Source organism: Dromiciops gliroides, chromosome 3 (assembly GCF_019393635.1).
Source record: "Dromiciops gliroides isolate mDroGli1 chromosome 3, mDroGli1.pri, whole genome shotgun sequence".
Classification (NCBI taxonomy): Eukaryota; Metazoa; Chordata; class Mammalia; order Microbiotheria; family Microbiotheriidae; genus Dromiciops; species Dromiciops gliroides.
In genome coordinates, this window is record NC_057863.1 from 417,759,363 (window position 1) to 417,782,131 (window position 22,769).

At 38.1% G+C, this 22,769-nt stretch overlaps 1 protein-coding gene across 1 annotated transcript in view; it reads left to right on the forward strand.

The window, feature by feature from the left end:
• Positions 1–22,769, forward strand: part of STAT4 (signal transducer and activator of transcription 4) — a 155,828-nt gene that overhangs the window by 63,298 nt on the left and 69,761 nt on the right. Inside the window, exon 3 of the mRNA XM_043994671.1 lies at positions 20,823–20,921. Within this exon, the coding sequence (XP_043850606.1) occupies positions 20,823–20,921 (99 nt within the window). The remainder of the gene's footprint in view (positions 1–20,822; positions 20,922–22,769) is intronic.

Consider the following 22,769-nt stretch of genomic DNA (forward strand, 5'->3'; position numbering starts at 1 on the left):
GCTTTAAATTCCTGGATAAAGACATTATGATTACATTTTTATGGTCTTGTTTTTGTTCTTTTTAATATAGCTCTTCAGATAGGCAATTTAAGGAGGTGTGAATTGAAGGGCATTGCAGGGTCAGTTTGCTATGTAGTACCTGAATTTCCTACCATTAGTTTCAAAGTTTGTGACTTCTAACACAAAGTTACCTGAAACAATAGGGGTAGGTTGAGAAGATATTATAAAAAACACTATTGTTATTGACCCTGTAATACTAAGTTGCCACTACCACCAAAACACTCTACTGTTCTCTGTGCCCAAGACTCTGAGTATCTAGAAGCATGTTCTGGCTCATAAGACTTTACCAGGGAATCATGGAACACAGGGTAATAGAGAACAAAACAAGGAAACTGTCCAATTGCCACTGCAATGGATCACTCAGAGCCATAGGATTCAAACAAACAGTCCAGTCTTTTACTAAAAATATAATTCAGTGCCCTCAGGTAAAAGCAATTCCCCAGGTAGGTTAAAATAGTTCAGGAAAAATGAGTGTATATGGGGGCAGCTAGGTGGTGCAGTAGATAGAGCACCGGCCCTGGATTCAGGAGGACCTGAGTTCAAATCCGGCCTCAGACACTTAACACTTACTAGCTGTGTGACCCTGGGCAAGTCACTTAACCCCAATTGCCCTGCAAAAAAAAAAATGAGTGTATATGAAATGAGTGCCATAAGAAATGAGGAAGCGGGTGGTTTCCACAAAACCAAGGAAGACTTGTATGAATTGATACAGAATGAAGTGATTTAATCAGAAGAATAATTTATACATCACAATAATAACATGGCAAAAACAAACAACTTTGAAAGACTTGACTCTTATTAATTCAATGGTCAGCCTTGATTCCAGAGGACTATTGATAAAGAATGCTGTCCACCTACTACTAAGAGAGGGGTGATTGACTAAATATGCAAAATATGACACAGTTTTAGACAGCCAGTGTGGGGATTGTTTTGCATGACTACATATATTTGTTCCAAGGTTTTGTTTTAGCTTTACTTTTCCCCAGTAGATGGTAGGAGAAGGTTTAACAGAGAAAAAAAGTTTGATAATTAAATAAAATTTAGTTTGAAAAAAAGAAAAAAATTAAAGCAGCATAGAAAAATTGAAACACATAAAAACCATAGCAAGGAGATTAAAAACAATCAGTAGGGGGCAGCTAGGTGGCACAGTGGATAAAGCACTGGCCCTGGATTCAGGAGGATCTGAGTTCAAATCCAGCCTCAGATACTTGACACTTACTAGCTGTGTGACCCTGGGCAAGTCACTTAACCCTCATTGCCCCACAAAAAACAAACAAACAATAAGTAAAGAGGTTCCTGGTATCTCAGGAGCTCTGGCACATAGTTATCTCATCTAATACACCTCTCTCTCTCTCTCTCTCTCTCTCTTTCTCTCTCTCTCTCTCTCTCTCTCTCTCTCTCTCTCTCTCTCCTCTTTTTTCAACCATCTTTTCCCATAATAATTTTCAAATAAATACTCTAAATCAATGTCCCCATTGATTGCATACAGTAAATGGAATTTGATCTGGGCCTTGAAGAACAGATAGATTCTCAAAAGGAAGAGGTTCAGGAGAGAAGGCATTCCAGGCATGGGAACCAATATGAGCAAAGTCATAGCAGCAGGAAAACTTGTCCCCAGAAATCCCTTAAAAATCTAAATATGTAACCCAAGAAGTGTGACATAGTTGATCACTGGCACCAAATAACACATTGGCATGGATTGTTTCACCATTAGCTAGCTTTCAGTTACTGAGGCCTTGAGAGGATGAGACAAGTAAATTTCGATGGAAACCAGAAGAAACAAAAACATCGCAGATATAGACTGCTACAATAATGGATCCTGCACAGTAATGGGCCCTATAAGGATAAAGGGATCAAAGTGGGTTGCCAATGTTAAACTTCATTCAACACACAATTTTCATGAGACCAGTATTGGTTAAAACAAATATACTTCTTTCTTTCTTTCTTTCTTTTCTTTTGTGGGGCAATGAGGGTTAAGTGACTTGCCCAGGGTCACACAGCTAATATCAAGTGTCTGAGGGCAGATCTGAACTCAGGTCCTTCTGAATCTAGGGCTGGTGCTTTATGCACTGTGCCACCTAGCTGTCCCCTAAAACAAATGTACTTTTTTTTTTTTGGTGAGGCAACTGGGGTTAAGTGACTTGCCCAGGGTCACACAGCTAGTGTCAAGTGTCTGAGGCTGGATTTGAACTCAGATCCTCCTGAATGCAGGGCCGGTGCTCTATCCACTGCACCATCTAGCTACCCCAACAAATATACTTTTAAAAATAAATTCATTTTGGTGCGACTTGCATTAGGGCCCATCCATGTAGCTAACAGCCAACAACCTAGAGAATTACCTCATGTATCTGTGGGACCACATTTTGAGATTCACAGTTTTTTAGTCCTAACACATTTTTTAATATCAGTGTTTACTTTAATGATCAGAGATATGGGACACTTTGGGGTCAAATATGGAAAACTTCTTATCTTACCTAAAAATCCTGAACTCATTGAAATCCTCTTCAGTTTCCATTTCTTTGTGTATATAGATAATTTTGATTTGGCATATTTAATGGAAAAAATGTTTGGGGATGCTTTGGGGACTGCCTGCATAAATGCCAAGAACCCTCAGACCACACCTTTATTCTGATATTGAGATAGGGGTTTTTTTCTTTTTTCCATCTCTACTGTATGGCCTCCTATTTACTGACAGGATGAAAAGGAGTTAAGGAGTTTTATTGTCAAATTGAACTTTAATAAAATGTATTAGAAATTATACCTTTTGAATAATACACAAGGAAAAAGAAATATAAAGAATAATGTAGCTCTTTAATGCATTCTTTTAGAATTTATTTTATAATTACAATTCAGTCTACTGATTCATTTTGTTTTCAGGATATAAACTACTTAAGAATTAGTTTTCCATGTGCTATCATCTGTGAACACTTACAATATTAGTACCATTCATCAGGGTATGCTAGACCAGCTCAAAATGACTTGCCAATTGTTAAATTTCCAGGGTGAGCATTTACATCTTGGAAATAGGCAAATGCTACAGGCCAGGACTTCATTTACTATTTTGTTGATTGTCTAGACTTAAGAAGGTGATGGAGAAAATGTTAATAATGCAAATTAAATTTAAAAGGGTGTGTTGCAGTGTTTTTTTTTTTCAGAGAGCCTTGTTAAACATCTAACAACATACTACTTCCATTAAAACCATACCATGACACATAAAATAATGTATATTTTCTTAAATTCATTTAATGATAATGCACCTGAAGTAATACTCCTGCAAAACAGAAACAAAAACTCTAACAACTAGGATCAGTGATAGCTCCCTGCTCTTGTTAAAAGAACATTAAGGGGCAGCTAGGTGGCGCAGTGGATAAAGCACCGGCCCTGGATTCAGGAGTACCTGAGTTCAAATCTGGCTTCAGACACTTGACACTTACCAGCTGTGTGACCCTGGGCAAGTCACTTAACCCCCATTGCCCCGCAAAAAAAAAAGAAAAGAAAAGAAAAAAGAAAAAAAAAACATTAAACATGGGGCAGTTAGGTGGCACAGTGGATAAAAGCACCAGCCCTGGATTCAGGAGGACCTGAGTTCAAATCCAGCCTTAAATATTTTACACTTACTAGCTGTGTGACCCTGGGCAAGGCACTTAACCCTCATTGCCCCTTCAAAAAAACACACAAAAAAAAACCCATTAAACAACGACTCAGTGAGCCTGGGTTTTATTCCTAGTTATACCACTAACTCATTAGGTGATAATCATGTCTCTCCCATGCATCTTCCTAACTCACAGTGTAAGCTATACTGACAGAAAAGGTGATCTCCAGAAATATAAGGTACCCTTCAAGGATAGTAATACTCTTTACTATTTTCCTAGGGGTTTTCATGAAGCATTTAATGGGAGTTAAGAGCCACCATCAGAGGCAAAGGTTCCATTGTGATAGCAATTATTTATCTTCCACTGAAAGTTCTAGAACATCAGATGGAAGACAGATCTAACAGCTATTTTCTTGGTTCTTCTAGGATAGCAATTCCCAGTCTTGATTTTGTGATAACCCCTGGGTATTGCTAATTATCTTCATGAGATGTCCCAAGTTTTCATTGATGTTGAAATGTCTTTCTCTAAAAGCTAAGGGCCTTCACTTTACAAAATCTGTGGATTTGGATACACACACATATATATATATGCATATATGCATATATAATCTTTATTTCAGCAAGACTTTTGACAAACTCATAGTATCCTTATGGAAAAAGAAGGATGTGCAAAATGAGCTGGAGCAGGAAATAGCAAACCACTCCAGTACCTTTGTCAAGAAAACCCCAAATGTAGTCATGGAGAGTCAGACATGACTGAACAACAACAAAAGTGTTGGATAGAGGGGATTCACAATTGATTAACAGAGTGTTTGTTAATGCATTAGAGTCAACAGAGCTGGAGGTTACTAATGACATGCCCTGTCCATCCTGTTTAGTACCTTCATCGATGATTTGAGTGAAAACATGGAAGACACGTTATCAGTGGTGCAGATGATATGAACCTGGGGGAAGAGATAGATAGATTCAGGGTTTAAAAATATCTTAGGCACAAAAAATGATGTCTACTACTATATAGAGACAGCCATTTACTTGAAAAGTTATGTTGCTTTTAGTCCAGTGGCTATTCAACTACGACTAACTTAGATAAGTTTGGAAGATAGGTCTGGATTCTAATAGAATGCAAACTCCTTAAGGGTAAGGAATACTTCATTTTTGTCTTTGTGTCTCCATTACCTAGCACAGAGTAGGTATTTAATAAATGTTGATCGATCGATCGATTGATTGACAAAAACCTGTATAAAAATGATGGATATACCCCTCTGGCCCTGAATGCCCTGAACTATATAAACGCTTTGTGGAACACTTTGTGCATTGTTCCTAAGTCAGTAAGTTTTTAGTGTTTAGCAATAAGACCCAGATTAAGACATCTGAGAGCTAATGGATAGGTGAGACTGATAAAATTTATTTTGTTATTTATTATGTAAAACTTACACTGAACATTAACATTACATAGAACACAACCCCTCCATCCCTTAGTACATAGGTGCACGAGTCGTTGTGTCCAAGAATGATTCACTACTTGGTAGCCAAAATCATGACAATGAGGCTCTCCAAACTTAGTTTGAGAGGGAATGTGGCATGGTGGGTAGAATTATAGCATCAGGAGGACATGAGATTATATCCTATCTCTGACACCAATGACCCATGTGCCCTAAATGCTAATGTCTGTAACAATTATCTCAAAGGGTTGTTGTGAGATTCAAATTTTAAGGCACTATATGATTGCCAGTTGTTATTATTGGTTACCTTGATCCTCATAAAATAAACAGAATCCATCGGTGATCTCATATTCATATCTTTTCCAGCTAATTTGGACCCACAAAAGCCTCAATCCATAGATACCAGTGGAGACACAAGGAACCTATGGTCACCTTTTATTAACAGATTTTTGGATTGAATCAATAGTAGCATGGTATCTGGGTCATAGAAACTAGAATATTGTGTTCTTCCTGCGGGCCTAATTTTAAGAGGAATTGCTGCCCAAGTGTGTCTTCCAAGTGTTAGCTCTACATCTCATTCCAGCTGTGAGTCTACAATTCCATAATCTTTTCTTCCTATTTTCAGGACATACTTGGAGCATAGACCTATAACCCTTAGAGATCAGTCCAATTCCGTCATTTTACACATGTGGAAAATGAGACCCAGAGATGTTAGGTAACACCACATGGGTAATGAGGCAGAGCTGAGATTCCAACTGTGGCCCCAAGTGCTTTGCTCTTTTTATGGTAACATTCTGTATCAATGATAACAATGTTAGAAACTAAACACATCCCATAATTAAAGGTAGGGTTGCCAGCATCCTGAAAAGGGTAATTCCATAAGAAATACATGTGGGAAAAAAAAAGAAATACATGTGAATGTCTCTCTATGAGGTAAATTAAGAAGGAATCATTATTTGGTCATATATGTTCAAATTGTGTTCCCATTATTTATGTATGTAGCAAATTATGTTCAAAATGAGTCTATGTAGTTTTATTTACATGTCTATTTAGTAGATGGCTAACTTCATGGGCTTTTCCTTTAAAAAAAAAATGCAAGCTTATGTTTTATCTGTTGTTCATTGCCCGGGCAGGTAAATCATACTCACGTAAAATAATAAAGCCCAGGACCAACATGGGCCTTCCTTGGCTCTCTCTCTCTGAATTATTTATTTGCCAACTAAATAATATACTTTCTTGGGGGGGGGGCAATGAGGGTTAAGTGATTTGCCCAGGGTCACACAGCTAGTAAGTGTCAAGTATCTGAGGCCGAATTTGAACTCAGGTCCTCCTGAATCCAGGGCTGGTGCCTTATCTATCAACCGCGCTACCTAGCTTCCCCAGTGATACACTTTCATAGCAAATAGTCATGTCCTGCAAAATAAAAATCTATGATATAGTAAAAAGAAAAGGGAAAAATTTGAAAGGGATTGCTTAGGAAATTAACACTATTTTCTGACAAGTTCCTTATTTGAAGTAAGGAGCAGGCTACAGGATGATAGCATGATAGAGAGTGCAATAATGTGGTTGAAAGTAAGAAAAATATTTGAAAAACATTTTACTAGCAACAACTTTCAGCATTTTTTGTGTATGAACTTTTCTTGAAGAAATGTTGGGAAAGTCCCTGCCCTCTATTATTTTAAAATCCCCACATGCAGTCATCCACTTGTCAGGAGTTTCTTTTCATATTCTGTACAAATACATTTCCTGGCTATGACTCAATCTCATTCTTGTTGACTTTATAAACATCATTCACCATTTCTGCAAAATTGTCTGGTCTTTAGTTTTTTCCTAATTTGACCATCAACTAGCATGAATGTTGTTACGTGTCAACATGAAGCATTTTATGTTAGTTAATCGTTTGCCCAGCATTCTTATGTCCCACAATATGTTACAAGTAGGAAATCCAGAAGACTACCTTGAAATCCTCTTTCTTTAAAGGTTCTTCTTAGATATCACCTCCTCCTTAAAGCCTTTCTTGATACCACCAACTGAAATTGTTTAGAATTTTTATTTTCCAAATTACATATAAAAACAAATTTTGACATCAATTTTTTTTAAATTTGTGTTCCAATTTCTCTTCCTCCCTCCCTTCCCACCCCCCATCCCAAGAACTCAAGCAATTCAATATAAGTTATACATGAGTAGTCATGGAAAACATCTCCACATTAGCTAGGTTGTTATTTTTATTTTTATTTTATTTTTTTGTGGGGCAATGAGGGTTAAGTGACTTGCCCAGGGCCACACAGCTAGTAAGTGTCAAGTGTCTGAGGCCAGATTTGAACTCAAGTCCTCCTGAATCCAGGGCTGGTGCTTTATCTACTGTGCCACCTAGCTGCCCCCACACATTAGCTAGGTTGTGAGAGAAAACAGATAAAAACAAAAGTTCAGATTAAGGAATTGTCACACAAAAAAAATGTGTTTCAATCTGTTTTCAGATACCATCAGTTCTTTCTCTGTAGATGGATTGCAGTACCTCCAACTGAAATTAATCTCTCCTTGCTCTTGTTTACTTACAGCACTTTAACTAGCTTACTCCCCTTTCACTTCTCACATTCTACCTCATATCATACTTATTTGTGCACATTCTGTATTCTTTCTAGTGGACTCTAAGCTAAAAGATGTCCCAGGATTTTTCTTGTTTCATATTTTTTATCTCTAGTGACTTGCATATATCGGGTATTTATTGCTTTTTGAATTGAATTCTGATAGAAAGGGCAAGTGAAAGCAGACATGATTCTAGAAACTATTTCTGTTTTCTGTTGGTTTTTGCAGTATGGTATGTTCCCATGGTGTGGTGGGGTGGACAACTAGAGGGTATAGTGCTCTTCCTGGACTCAGAAGGACCTGGCTGCAGACAAATCTGGCCTCAGACGCTTACTAACTGTGTGACCCAAGGCAAGTCAGTAAACCCTGTTTGCCTCAGTTCCTCATCTGTAAAATGAACTAGAGAAGCAAATTGCAAACCACTCTAGTATGTTTGCCAAGAAAACCTCAAATGGAGTTACAGAGATTCAGACACAACTGAAACAACTCATCATCAACAACAACATGTCCCCATTTAATGGAGGAAACCAATGTAAAGAATTTGCTGTTGATAGATAGGAAGCACGTACCTTTCTAAACATGAAAGAATTTATTCCAAGCCAAGAGCTTGGCCCAAGAAAGCTGTGATTACTGAACCCATAATTCTTCTGCCAGCTTGGGGTATCCCCAGCCTTTTAAAAAAGATGGCACAAGTTGTCAAGACTGATGCTTTTACCATTTCTATAAATCTTTCATTAGGAATTCAAGTGTAAGGGATGAAATAAAGAGAATTAAGAATAACCACTGACCTTGAGCTAACAGAAGTGTGTAAATAGAAGCAGACCAAGATGTGTAATTTTAGCTCAATGTCAAGGTTCATAAAGAGCCACTAATAGGTAGTATTTGAAATGGAGAAAAAGGATGTCAACCACAGTGCTTTCAACTGACTAAAGGGGTAAATATACATAGAGATATGGAGTTTGACCAAGAAAAAGTCACAGTAATCCAGCAAGAGTGATGGCTGTGGGGAGTAGCTAAGTGGCACAGTGAATAAAGCACTGGCCCTGGATTCAGGAGGACCTGAGTTCAAATCCAGCCTCAGACACTTGACACTTACTAGCTGTGTGACCCTGGGCAAGTCACTTAACCCCCATTGCTCTGAAAAAAAAAAGTGATGGTAATGGAGGGAGAAAATACACACACACACAAAACATACACATTATATCTGATGGATTTGTGGTAGAAGAAGGAGAAGCATAAGGAACAGTTGGATCTTAGAAAATAAACTAGCAAGTTGAAAATTTCCCAGGAGTGTGTCTAGGAGCAGGATTGGCTCTTGGAAAGATTGCAGAGTAGTGTAATGATTGGAATGATGCCACCTACTGGAGACTTGCTGTGGGAAAGCTCCACCATGAGGAAAATGCCTCAGAGACATTGTGGCTTTTCCTTGGCATCAGGAAATGACGTTTGCTCATGGGGGCTGTCTATCAAGGCTACCAGCCAATCAACTTGAGGAGCCTCCTATGGTCTGGGAGGAGACAGGAAGGAGGAAAGGGAGCCTGTGCAGAGAGCTCTTGGGGCTTTTTGGGTTCCTGACTGGATGGTGGTGGTGGCAGAGGACTTCACAGGAAATTTGAGGAAAGATAGGAATGCCAGGCTGTTGGAATTCTGTTCTCAATCTTTTTCTTTCTATTTTCCAATAAACCCTTAAAAATCTAAACTTGTTTTATCAGTGATTTTAGTCAGTTTCCCCCAAAACTGGGGGGACAGATTAGAATCCACATTTAGAATCTTAAATTACACTGTAGGTAACATTATTCTTTAAAATCCTACACCCACTATTTCTGTGCCCTTTCCCTATTATTCTGCAGTTGCCAGCTCATTCAATCATTAGATTCTAGAAGGAAACTCAGTTGAAAAATAACCAACAACTTAAGTGTGAATCATCTCTTTAGATCATGCCTCTCCCAGGACTATCTGCATGATGGTTTAAAAAAAGTCCAGCCTCAGACACTTGACACTTACTAGCTGTGTGATCCTGGGCAAGTCACTTAACCCCCATTGCCCCACCAAAAAAAACCCAAAACCAAAACAAAACAAAAAAGACTGCAGGGAAAGGAACCTAAAAGAACATATTTTTTAATTAATTTTATTGATATCGTTAGATTTTTTCTTTTTGTTCAGTTGTGTCTAACATTTTGTGACCCCCACCTGGGGGTTCCTGGAAAGATATTAAAGTGGTTTGCCATTTCCTTCTCCAGCTCATTTTTACAGATGAGGAACTGAAGCAAATTGGCTTAAGTGACTTGCCCAGGGTCACACAACCAGTAAGTGTCTGAGGCCAGATTTGAACTTATGAAGATGAGTCTTCTTGATTATAAGCTACTTGTTCTCTGCACTGCCTAGCTACCCCTTTACTTTTTACATCACCTAAATTTCTTCATTTAACCCCTTCCTCCAAGAAAGTTATTTCTTATTACAAAGAATTTAAAAATTAGGAAGGGATGGGGGAAATCACTAAAGCTGATTCACATATTTTAAAAAATTGACATACACATTTATACTTAGAGTATTCATCATCCCTCTCTCCCACCTCTACCTCTGCAAAAGAATGAGTAGAAATGTCTTCTAATATCTCTTCTTTGGGACCAAGACTATTCTTAGTAATTTTGGAATAAGAATGCAGTGGTAGTGGAGCAGCTAGGTGGCACAGTGAATAAAGCACCAGCCCTGGATTCAGGAGGACCTGAGTTCAAATCCCACCTCAGACACTTGACACTTACTAGCTGTGTGACCCTGGGCCAGTCACTGAACCTCAATTGCCTCACCAAAAACAAAAACAACAACAAAAAAAACAAACAATAATGCAATGGTGGAATTTCTGACATCTAATACCAGGTGTGAGTGAGGCCTTTCCCCTGAAATTACAATCATACCATTAGCTGACATCTATTATACAACCAGTCCTTGTTGAGAGAGAAGTGAGTAGGTGAGATATTGCTTGCTCCTTTACTGCCAGTAAAACTTAGAGTTGTATATGAAAGTGGAGGTCAAGGAAAAGACTGTTTAAAGGAAAGGCAAGGAGGAACTTGGTTTGTGGCAGAAATACATAAAAATAGGAATACATTAGAAAAAGTGAGAGAGGTAGCCTGTGTAAAAATATGACCTCAGTAATCTCTGACACATGGCGACTGTACAACCTACAAGCAAGTAGAAGACCTTCCTGGAAGCAGGAAGGCCTCAGTTCAAATTTGGCCTGAGATATTTGGCCTGGGCAAATCACTTAACTTCTCTGCCTTAGTTTCCTTATCTATAAGTGGGGAATAATAATATCTACCTCCCAGGGTTGTTGTGAGGAAAAAAAAGAAGTAATGTTCATAAAGTGCTTTGCAAAACTTATAGCACTGTATAAATGCTGTTGTCTAGTCATATCTGACTCTTTGTTACCTAGTGAACCATAGCATGCCAATACTCTCCATAAGGCTTTCTTGGAAAAGAGATTGGAGAGGTTTACAATTTCCTTCTCCAGTGAATTAAGGTAAACAGAGGTTAATTGACTTTTCCAGGGCCATATAGCTAGTAAGTGTCTGAGGTGGGATTTGAACTCATCCTCCTAACTCTCTATTCACTGACTCTATTCAACACTGTTCACTGAGCCACGTAGCTGCCTCCCTATAAATGCTAGTTACTACTACCACCATTACTACTACTACTACTACTACTACTACTACTACTACTACTACTACTACTACTACTACTACTACTACTACTACTACTACTACTACTACTACTACTATTACTGCTACTGCTACTGCTACTGCTGCTACCACTACCACCACCACCACCACTATAGCACCTCTTCACTTGCCCCCAAGAACTCTACAAGACTATAAATTGCCAAGCAGCTGTGGAGCTGCTTTGTTAAGAAAGGGTTACCTCACCAGGAGCTCCCCATAACAGAAATCACAGGTGCAAACTAGCCCTCTCTTTCAAAGAGATACAGATGTGCTCTAAAGCAATCCAGGCAAAGGTTCCTATTCTTATCTCACTTAGACAAGAAATTATAACAAAACAGTGTGAATTAGAATTGCTAGTTCCTACTCCTTTCCTCAGAAATTTGTTCTAATTTTTAGAAGCTTTTAATGCCCTTCTTATAGAACATTTTGCCCTTTAGGATTTCCAAGACCTAATTTCTATATATCTCAAAACAAAATAAACAGTGCCCATTATTTCTATAGCTGGATGGGAGCATTATATATTATATAACATGTAGCAGGGTTGACCTCAAAAATGGAAATTATTATAATTTTTAAAAATATTTTTATAGAAGTCATGTCCCAGACTCCCTCTCATCATAAAGGTTTCAGGGTGAATTGGGGGGATTTTTATTCTCTCTTGACTCATAGTCATCCCATTCAGGAAGCCAGGGGAGAAAAAATATGTATGTATGTATGTATGTATGTATATATGTGTGTGTGCATATGTGTGTACATACAGATGTATATAAATTATATATACACATGTGTATGTGTATACACACAGTACCCTCTAGTATAGCAAAATCAACTATCTGCTGGCAAGCATTCAAATGATATGTGTGAAACACTCTATAAACCATAAAGAGCTATATAAATGTTAGTTATTATTATTACAGAAAAATATTTTTAAACAGAAATCATTGAATGCACAACCTCACAGATATCTGTAAATTCCCAGCATTACTTACCATTCTGAGTATGGAAATTCCTCTGGTGGAGGCCTCCTACTCCACAATTCCTGTCTGGGGGTGGAGGATACTGTATAGAGGGACATTTTCAAAATTTCTTTGTTTCTTTCCCAACTTCTAGCCTTCTCATGGGAATTCTGCCTCTATAGTATTGTTAGCCAGTCCATAAGTTTCTGGTGAGACTAGATTTTATCTTTTTATATCATCTTTCTATCTCTCCTATGCAAGACTAAAGAAAAGTCATTTCCCTAACTCGTCCTCCCTTTTTCCCCAGGTGCCATTGTTCTCTCAACAATGTTGTCCTTCCCGCTCCTCATCCTACCCCTCACAGTTCTACTCCCCCCGCTCCACTTTTCTTCCTCCTATCTGCCTGTCCCCATCACATTCACCTTCCCCAGAGAGAGGCAAACAGAGACAGCCTCTCCCAAGAGAAGAGCCCACCTGGCTACAAAGTCCATGCATCCCCATATTGTGGTGCACACATTTTGTTTTTCTCCGTTTTTCAAACAGGGGAGAGAGGGAGGGCAGTATCATTTACCTCGAAGATGATACTTCATTGGCTTTGAGTAGATTGCAACCTCTCTGTTCTTAGATGTCTTGGGGAATTGTAATAGCTTAGGAATTTCATTCTCTGGCAAACTTCTTGTGATGGGCCCCTTTCAGACTTAGCTGGGCAGCTCTTTGGAAGGCATACAGACTGGGCTGGGTGCTTGTGCTCTGGACTACTTTCACTTCACACCCTGAGTGAGACATCAGAGCAGGGCTTGAGTTTTATTTGGTTTGGACCATGTGTGCAACTCCCTCTACTTACACAAATCAACAACTCATCTATAACTTATGGTCTGAGAGAGTTTTACAGAAGCACTGATCAGTTAATTGATTTACTGAGGGTCTCACAATTGGTGTGAGTCACAGTCAGGATTAGACCTGACCCTAATGACAGCAACCTACATGCTATTCTAGGTTTCCTCTCATATTTAATATAAATAATTTAATAATAATGGTACATTGAGATATGTAAAATAATAAAATATTGACGTGTGGGTTTTAAATATAATTAAAAGGACAACAGAATCTCAGATTTGGGAGAAGCTACTCTTCCAACCTGCACCTGAAATGATAAACTCATTAATAATCCTAAGTCTTTCTGAGTCTCTTTATGACATTCAAGTAGTTTAGACAGTTTCTCAAAGACTGCCTTCAAGATGGAAGATTCTAGATCTATAGGTGTCAGAATTTATGAGGATTTAACCCTAGGTCCTGTCCACTCTGTGTGGTATTGAATGGGCCCTACAGAAAACATTTATTCAGGTAAAATTAGTTTAAAGGATAAACTTAGAGCAGTCTTGAAAAGAAAAAAAAAATTCATAAAAGAGTATCATGGGACCTGAGAGGTGAGAGAGCAGTCCCACCTACTCTTTGCCTCGGTGCTAGTAAAGGTTAGGAGTTATTATTGCTGGGTCATTTCAGTTGTGTCTGACTCTTTGTGACCACATTTTGGGATTTTCTTGGCATAGGAAGAGTAAACTCATCCCTTCTATATACAAAAGGGTACTTACTCTATTGATGCTTAACCATTTATAAGTTCTCCAGAGCTATAATCTGGAGTAAGGTAGTAGACTGCCAGGTAATATGGTACAGTGGAAGGTCTGCTAGATTTGGGGTCAGAGTATATGTAGGTCCAAATCCCCGCTCTACAACCCGGTAAGTAGCACAGTAGATATGGAGCTGCATCCAGAGTCAGGAAGACCTGAGTTCAAATCTAGTCTCAGACCCTGGGCAAGTCATTTAACTTTTCCTCAGTTGTCAAATGAGGATGATAATAATAGCACAGGACTTCTCCAAGTCCTTAAAGAATCAATCAATAGGCATTAATGAAGTATTTATGTGCCAGGCACTTCAATAAGTACTACGGCGACAAAGACAAAAAAAAATTAGGTCCTGATGTCAAGATTATATTCTATCAGAGAAGAGAACATGATTTTGTATACAAGCATATTCATATAATAAAGTATGTATATGTACACACATATTACATATTTGTCTTTGTGTATTTACATGTGAATAAATAGAAAAATGAAAAATAAATATGTACAGGATAAATGCAAAATAAACACAAAGTAGTTAAATATTGTTAAATGAGGCTTCATGTAGAAAGAAGTGCTTCAGCTGAGTCTTGAAGGAAGTGAAGAATTCATTCTTTCACTGTGGAGGAGAGAACTGGGTGCTTTTCAGGCATAGGGGAACCCAGGGCAGAGGCACTGAGATAGGAGATAGAGTTTTGTGTTTGAGAAATGGAGGAAAAGCCAGTTTGGCTGGACCACAAAGTATGGGAGGGGGAATAATTTTCCAGTCATTTTTCAATAATGAGGTTGAAAAGATATATTTGGTCAAATGGTGCTGCTAATTTTGGATTAATTACCATTGATCCACTGGGTAAATTATTTCTATGCTTTATTTTTTTATCCTGGTCTTGTTCTTTTGGTCATTTCAGTGCCACTTTATATTGCCCCCAGAGGGGAGGGGAGAACATGATGAATGATTTGGATCTTGAGTGTGTACTATTCACTAGCAAAAATGTCCACAACATATCCATCTCCCTCAGACATTTTGTCATCTGCTCTGCCTCTTGTCCCCCTCTCTCCATCTAGAATAGCTCCTTCCTAAAGACAATGAGGCCCCCATTGGGAAGTTAATCTACTTAGTTTTGGAGCTCTACTCTGTCACTGAGCTGTCCTGTTTGGTGAATGAAAACTTCCCCCTCTATCCACTATAGGTGGCCAATCACAGATCATTTTTCACACCCTTTTTCTGAGTCATCTTTCCATGTGCCTGCCTCAGCAGGCCTTAGCCCTGGCTCCCAAGTTATGGTTCCATTCATAATTCCCATGGTTCCACAGACCCAAATTCTCTCCCCTGACTACCACTCCACCATATGCATTGTTTCCCTCAAATTAGAATATAAGCTCCTGGGGCAGCTAGGTGGTGCAGTAGATAGAGCACCGGCCCTGGAGTCAGGAGTACCTGAGTTCAAATCCAGCCTCAGACACTTAACACTTACTAGCTGTGTGACCCTGGGCAAGTCACTTAACCCCAATTGCCTCACTTAAAAAAAAAAAAAGAATATAAGCTCCTTGAGGTCAGGGACTATCTTGCTTTTATATTTGTGTCCCCAGAAATTTAGCACAGTGTCTGACACATAATAGGTGCCTAATAAATGTTTTTATTCATTCATAACAATGACATTATTAATAACAATTTATAACAATAACATTAATGATATTTTATTGCAATTTTATAATATATTAATGTTAATATAGATAATTTTAATATACTGGAGTATGATAGGAGCATGGCTAAGTCAAATAGGGAAACTAGGCAAGATCCAAAAGAAGTGCCTTAAAACACCTTGAAGCACAGATTTAGACAGTGAATAGATAGCAGCAAATAGGCTAGACGTGTTTGCCGTCATGAAGACTGGGGCAACTATTTGTTTTTTTTTTTTAATTAATTAATTAATTTATTTTTTAAATGTATGAGGTATTTTATTTTTTCCATTACATGTAAAGATAGTTCTCAACTTTTGTTTATACATGCTTTACAATCAACTATTTGTTTTTAATTCAACCTTATTTTATTTTCAGTTCTTACTTCTCTCTCTCCCTTCTCCCTTAAATTGAGTGGGGAATCTATTTTAAAGCCAAGACTTTAGGCTGACTTCAAATCCAGTAGATGGGGGAGAAACCAGGCAATGCAGTTAACACTTCAAAAAATTTTTGCTATGGTTTTGCAGTGATAAAAACAAAGGCAGGGTGGCAAAGAATTGGAAATTAACGGGATGCCCATCAACTGGGAAATGACTAAATAATTGTGGTATATGATTATGATGGAATACAACTGTGCTGTAAGAAATGATGAGCTGATCTATAGTCATATGAAAAAATGCTCTAAATCACTACTGATTAAAGAAATGCAAATTAAAACAACTCTGAGCTACTACCTCACTCCTATCAGATTGGTTAACATGACAGAAAAGGAAAATGAGAAATGTTAGAAGGCATGGGGGAAAAGTGTAACACTAATGCACTTTTGGTGAAGTGGCATGCTGATTCAACCATTCTTTAGAGCAATTTGGAACTATGCCAAAAGGTCTATAAAACCATGAATACCTATTGACAAAGCAATGTCACTACTAGTTCTATATCCCAAAGAGATAAAAAGGCAAAAAGGAAAAGGACCTAGACATGCAAAATATTTATAGCTGCTCTTTTGGTGGTATAAAAGAATTGGCAATTGAGAGGATGTCTATCAACTGGGGAATGGCTGAACAAGTTGTTGTATAAGATTGGGACAGAATACTATTGTGATATAAGAAATGACAACCAGAAAATGTGGATGTGAGATAAGAAATGACAAACAGCTTTCAGAAAAACCTGGAAAGACTTACATGAACTGATGCAAAGTGAAATGAGCAGAACCAGAAGAACATTGTATATATACAGTGCCAGCAATGTTATTTGAAGAATAACTGTGAACTACTATTATTCTGAGTATTATAAATACTAAAATCAACTACAAAGGACCTATGAAGATGCAATCTACCTCTAGAGAAAGAACTGATAAATAGAAGTATGCATAGTATAGTTTTACATATGTGTATGTGTATGTGTGTGAGAGAAATGGTGGCCTCTCTAGTACATGGTGGGAAAGAAGAGAGAAAGACAATTCAGAACTTAAAAAGTAACAAAGTAACAAAAAATTTTCAGTTAAAAAAAACAAACAAAAGCAGGGGACACATGCACAAATAGTAAACATCTTGGGTTTTACCTCTTCCCTATGGGCTTTCTTTATCACCCCAGCCCTTAATGATCGCTCCTTGGATTTCATGGAGTCTTATTGTTTATACCATTCCTTTGGTACTTGGTTTAGGCTAAGTAGTGTTGTTATTAATCCTTTAAACTTATAGCATGTTGGCTTCCCAACTTAATTGTAAGCCCCTCAAAGACAATGGATGTGGTCATATATTTCTTCTTGTTATTTTAATTCAGGGCCTAGCATATTGTTCATCTCCATGACCAATCATAGGTACAGATACTCAAAGGGTTACCAATCCTACATTGTGTCATTATAAATTCATCAATATGGCATAATAGATAGTATTCTAGACTTGGAATCAGATAGACCCGAGTTCAACTCCCACCTAAAAAATTCACTAGCTCTGTGAGCCTGAGTAAATCATTTAACCTTTTAAGCCCCAATTTCCTCATCTGTAAACCCTCACTGGTTTATCTATAGGGATCAAATTAAATAATATATGTAAAACGGTCAAAACAACAAGAGTGTTACATGTTTACTATGTGCCAAGCACTGTGCTAAGTTCCAGGAATACAAGCAAAAATGAAAACAGTCCCTGCTAATGTAGGAAGACAATAGGAGGTACCTATGTGGGGCAGCATGCTAGAAACAATCTGGAGAATTAGGGGTGGGGCCTGGAGAGCAACCAATTCATGGCTAGCCTGGGTGCTTTCCTTAAAATGTGTGTTCTGGGCAGCTAGGTGGCGCAGTGGATAGAGCACCAACCCTGGATTCAGGAGGACCTGAGTTCAAATCCAGCCTCAGACACTTAACACTTAACTAGCTGTGTGACCCTGGGCAAGTCACTTAACCCCAATTGCCTCAAAAAAAAAAAATGTGTGTTCTGAGGGGAAATAGACAATCAGAGGGCAGCTAAATGGCACAATGGATAGAATGTCAGGCCTGGAATAAGGAAGACTCATTCTCATGAGTTCAAATTCTGCCTCAGACCCTTATTAGCTGTGTGATCCTGGGCAAATCACTCAACCTGTTGGCCTTAGTTTCCTCATCTGAAAAATGAGCTGGAAAAGGAAATGGAAAACCACTCCAATATCTTTGCCAAGAAAACTCCAAATGGGATCATGAAGAGTTGAACATAACTTAAAAATGTCTGACCAACAACAGAACCTATCAAAGGAAGGGGCCACAGAGATGGAGTATGCTTCCAATTTGAGAAGTCTGGTGTAAAGTGCTCTTTTATGGGGAGGAGGGCTTTTATGGCATGGTAGAAAAGAATCCAGAGAATCAGGAGTGGAGCCTAAAAAGGAATGAAGTCCTTGTTGACTCGTTGTATAAGATTATGATGTAATACTATTGTGATGTAAAAAATAATATACAGAAAAAATGGATGTGTAATGGTGATGGTCATGGTGATAGTGAAGGTGAAGGTGAAGAGAAGGAGAAGGAGGAGGAGGAGGAGAAGAAGAAGTTTTGAGTTCCAAATTCTAGCCCTTTCTCATTCCTTCCCTTCCTACCCTCCCCCCTCCTTGAGACAGCAAGCAACCAGATATAGGTTATATATGTGCAATTATGTAAAACATTACCATATTAGTCATTTTATACAAGAAGACACAAGAAAGAAAGAAAGAAAGAAAGAAAGAAAGAAAGAAAGAAAGAAAGAAAGAAAGAAAGAAAGAAAGAAAGAAAGAAAGAAAGGAAGGAAGGAAGAAAGAAAGAAAGAAAGTACAAAACAGCATGCTTCAGTCTGTGCTCAATCAACATCAGTTCTTTCTCTGAAATCGTATAGTATGCTTCATCATTAGTCCTTTGGGATTGTCTTGGGTCATTGTATTGCTGAGAGTAGTTAAGTCATTCACAATTGCTCATAGAACAATATTGCTGTCTCTGTGCACAATGTTCTTCTGGTTCTGCTTACTTGACATCAGTTCATATGAGTCTTTCCAGGTTTTTCTGAAATCATCCTGCTCATCATTTCTTATAGCACAATAATATTCTATTACAATCATATACCACAGCTTGTTTAGTCATTCACCAATTGATGGGCATTCCTTCGATTTCCAATTCTTAGCCACCACAAAGAGTTGCTTCCAGGTCAAGGAGAAAATATTGCAAGCAGCCAAAAAGAAACAATTCAAGTACTGTGGAGCCACAGTCAGAATAGCACAAGATCTAGCATCTACATTAAAGGACTGGAAGGCATGGAATATAATATTCCAGAGGGTAAAGGAATTGGGATTACAACCAAAAATCACCTACCCAGCAAAACTGAATATAATCTTTCAGGGGCCGAAATATGGGACTTCAATGAAAAAGAGGACTTTCAGGTATTCATGATGAAAAGACCTGAACTGAATAGAAAATTTGACTTTCAAATACAAGACCCTAGAGAACCATAAAAAGATAAAGAGGAAAAAAAAATTAAGAGGGATGTTAAAAGGTTAAACTGCTTACATTCCTACATGCAAAGATGATATGTCTAACTCATAAGAAATTTCTCAGTATTAGGGCAGATGATAGAAATAAATTTAGACAGAGGGCACAATTTTTTTGTGAGGCAATTGGGGTTAAGTGACTTGCCCAGGGTCACACAGCTAGTAAGTGTCAAGTGTCTGATGCTGGATTTGAACTCAGGTCCTCCTGACTCCAGGTCCACTGCGCCACCTAGCTGCCCCTTTGTTTATCTTTTTTTTGTGGGGTGGTCAGGGTTGGGTCACATGCCTGGGGTCAAGCAGTGGGTGAGTGTCTTGTGACTGTGGCCAGATTTAGGTTTGGGTCCTCCTGGGTCCAGGGTGGGTGCTTTGTCCACTGTGTCACCGAGCTGCTCCTGTGTGGATTTTTTTTAAGTTATTTTTTTTAAATTTCTTTATTTTTAAGTGAGGCAATTGGGGTTAAGTGATTTGCCCAAGGTCACACAGCTAGTAAGTGTTAAATGTCTGAGGCTGAATTTGAACTCAGGTACTCCTGAATTCAGGACCGGTGCTCTATCCACTGCGCCACCTAGCTGCCCCTCCTGTGTGGATTTTTGCCATAGGCTGATCTCTTTTAAGTATTGATGTATTTATCACTGAGGAAGTCCTATAGTATTCTGCTGTTTGATAAAATTAGCACACCTGTACACTGGGGTATCTAGAAAACCTTATCATCAATAGAGAATCCTTCTTCTACTCAAATATTTATTGGTAGTGATGGTAATATTTAAATACAAGTGTAGCAATATAATATAAAAAACCAAATTCATATTAAGTGCATTCTTTCTAATTAATATTAGACAAAATTGTTAAAGCATGGGCAAGAATAAAATGTACTTTGAATCAGAAAACCTGGGTCCAAGTCCCAGCTAGCTCCACTACTTCCTATCTCTGTAGTCCTAGATATATCATTCCCCGTCTCTGAGAGCTGTTTCTTCATATGTACCATGAAGAGGTTGAATTAGAATACCTCTAATGGATTTCAGTTCTAAATTCCATGATCCCGATGTCACTTGCTATAAAGAAACAGTTGAATGAATTTATTGCTGACTTATCAGTAGAAAAGATTCTTTCTTATACATGTATTTTAATTTTTTGTTTTTTACTTTTTACATTATTTTTAATTAATTTATTTTTCTTCATTTTTTTCTTAGGGGAAATACCATGGAAATCCTATGCACATAGCAGTAGTTATTTCCAATTGTTTAAGAGAAGAAAGAAGAATATTGGCTACAGCCAACATGCCTGTACAGGTAATGTCATTGCCTTAAACTCAACTCTTTTAAAAAACTACTCAGCAATTCTCCTGAACAGACTGAAGTATGCTATTTTTTCACTTTCATTTTTTTTCTTTTAATCAAGTTTTCTTGTACAAAATGACAAATATGTTAATGTTTTACATAATCATACATATATAACCCATACCTGATTGCTTGCCATCTCAGGGAGGGGGGAAGAGAGGGAAGGAAGGAGTGGTAAAAATTGGAACCCCAAACTATAAATAAAAATGTTTATTACATTTTTTAAAAAAGAGCAGCCATTTTTGCTTTGTTCTTTGTGAGTTTAAGGTCCAATGTACTTTGAGGTTAGTGTATGTGTAAAAGGCAAATGTTTCTTTTATGATGACTATACTTACCATAGAAGAATGCTCGATAAATAAAATTTGCATTAAAAATTTAAAAAGGGGGGCAGCTAGGTGGTTCAGTGAATAGAGTACCAGCCCTGGATTCAGGAGGATGTGAGTTCAAATCCAGACTCAGACACTTGACACACTTAACCCTCATTGCCCCAGAAAAAAAAAATTAAAAAAACAACAACTATCCTCTCTTCTCCCTACCTTGCCATCGGACCTGCTTTCTTCTGTCAATGTTCATTCCTAGCCTAGACCTGGCCTTTCCTCACTCCGTAATAGACTCAAAGAATAATTGTTAGCAGGCAGCTAGGTGATGCAGTGGATAGAGCCCTGGGCCTGAAGTCCAAGTTCAAATCTGGCCTCAGACAATTATTAACTGTGTGATCCTGGGCAAGTCACTTAATGTTGTTTGCCTTAGTTTCCTCATCTGTAAAATGAGCTGGAGAAGGAAATAGCAAAGCATTCCAGTATCTTGGCCAAGAAAACCGCCAAATTGCGTCATGAAGAGTCAAAAATGACTGAAATGACTGAACAACAATACAGTGCCATTGTGGTAGGAGGTCTCTATTAGAGTATCCCCAAGAATCTGTGCTAGCTGACATTTTTATCAAAGACTTGGATGGAGGCATAGATTGCATGCTCATCAAATCTGTAAATAGAGTTTAAAGGTAAAAAAGGACAATATAACACATTAGATATGGATCCCAAAGGATCTTGACAGGCTAAAGCACAAAGCTAAATTTAATAAGACGAGATTTGATTGAGAAAGTCTAAATTCTTACACTTATTTCCCCCAAATCAGCTTCATGAGTATAAGATCAGGGAGGATTTGGTGTACAGTAGAGGTGTCAAACATGCAGCGCACAAGCCACATGAAATCCCTAACACTCCCAAGCACAGCCTGAATCAGATTAAAATGCAATTGGGAAATATTTAACAAAATAAATGCAATACAAACAAATAGAATATTAATGTGTGGTTTTCTCTGCCAGTATGAATTCTTGAGGATCCTTACATATGGTTTAATGACCGACCCCTGCTTCTATTTGAGTTTGACATCACTGGTATATAACAACTTACTCTGAAAAAGATCTGAGGATTTTAGCTCAATATGAATCAAAAGGGTGATAGGACAGCCCCAAAAGCTAAGACAATCTTGGCCTTTATTGAGAAGCATGGTTTCCAGGAAGTGTTGCTATTGTTTTGTCAATTAGTTGTGTCCAATCCTTTATGACCCCTTTTAGGTTTTTCTTTGCAAGAATACTAGAGTGGTTTGCCATTTCTTTCTCCAGCTCCTTTTAAAGATTAAGGAAATGAAGTCAAACAGGGTTAAGTACTTCCCCAGGGTCACATAGCTAGTCAGTGTCTGAGGCCAGATTTTAACCCAGGTGCTCTTGCCTATGTCATTACTGATTAATTAAATCATATGTCTGGGTCCCCCAAAAATGTCATTGAGCATTACAATTAA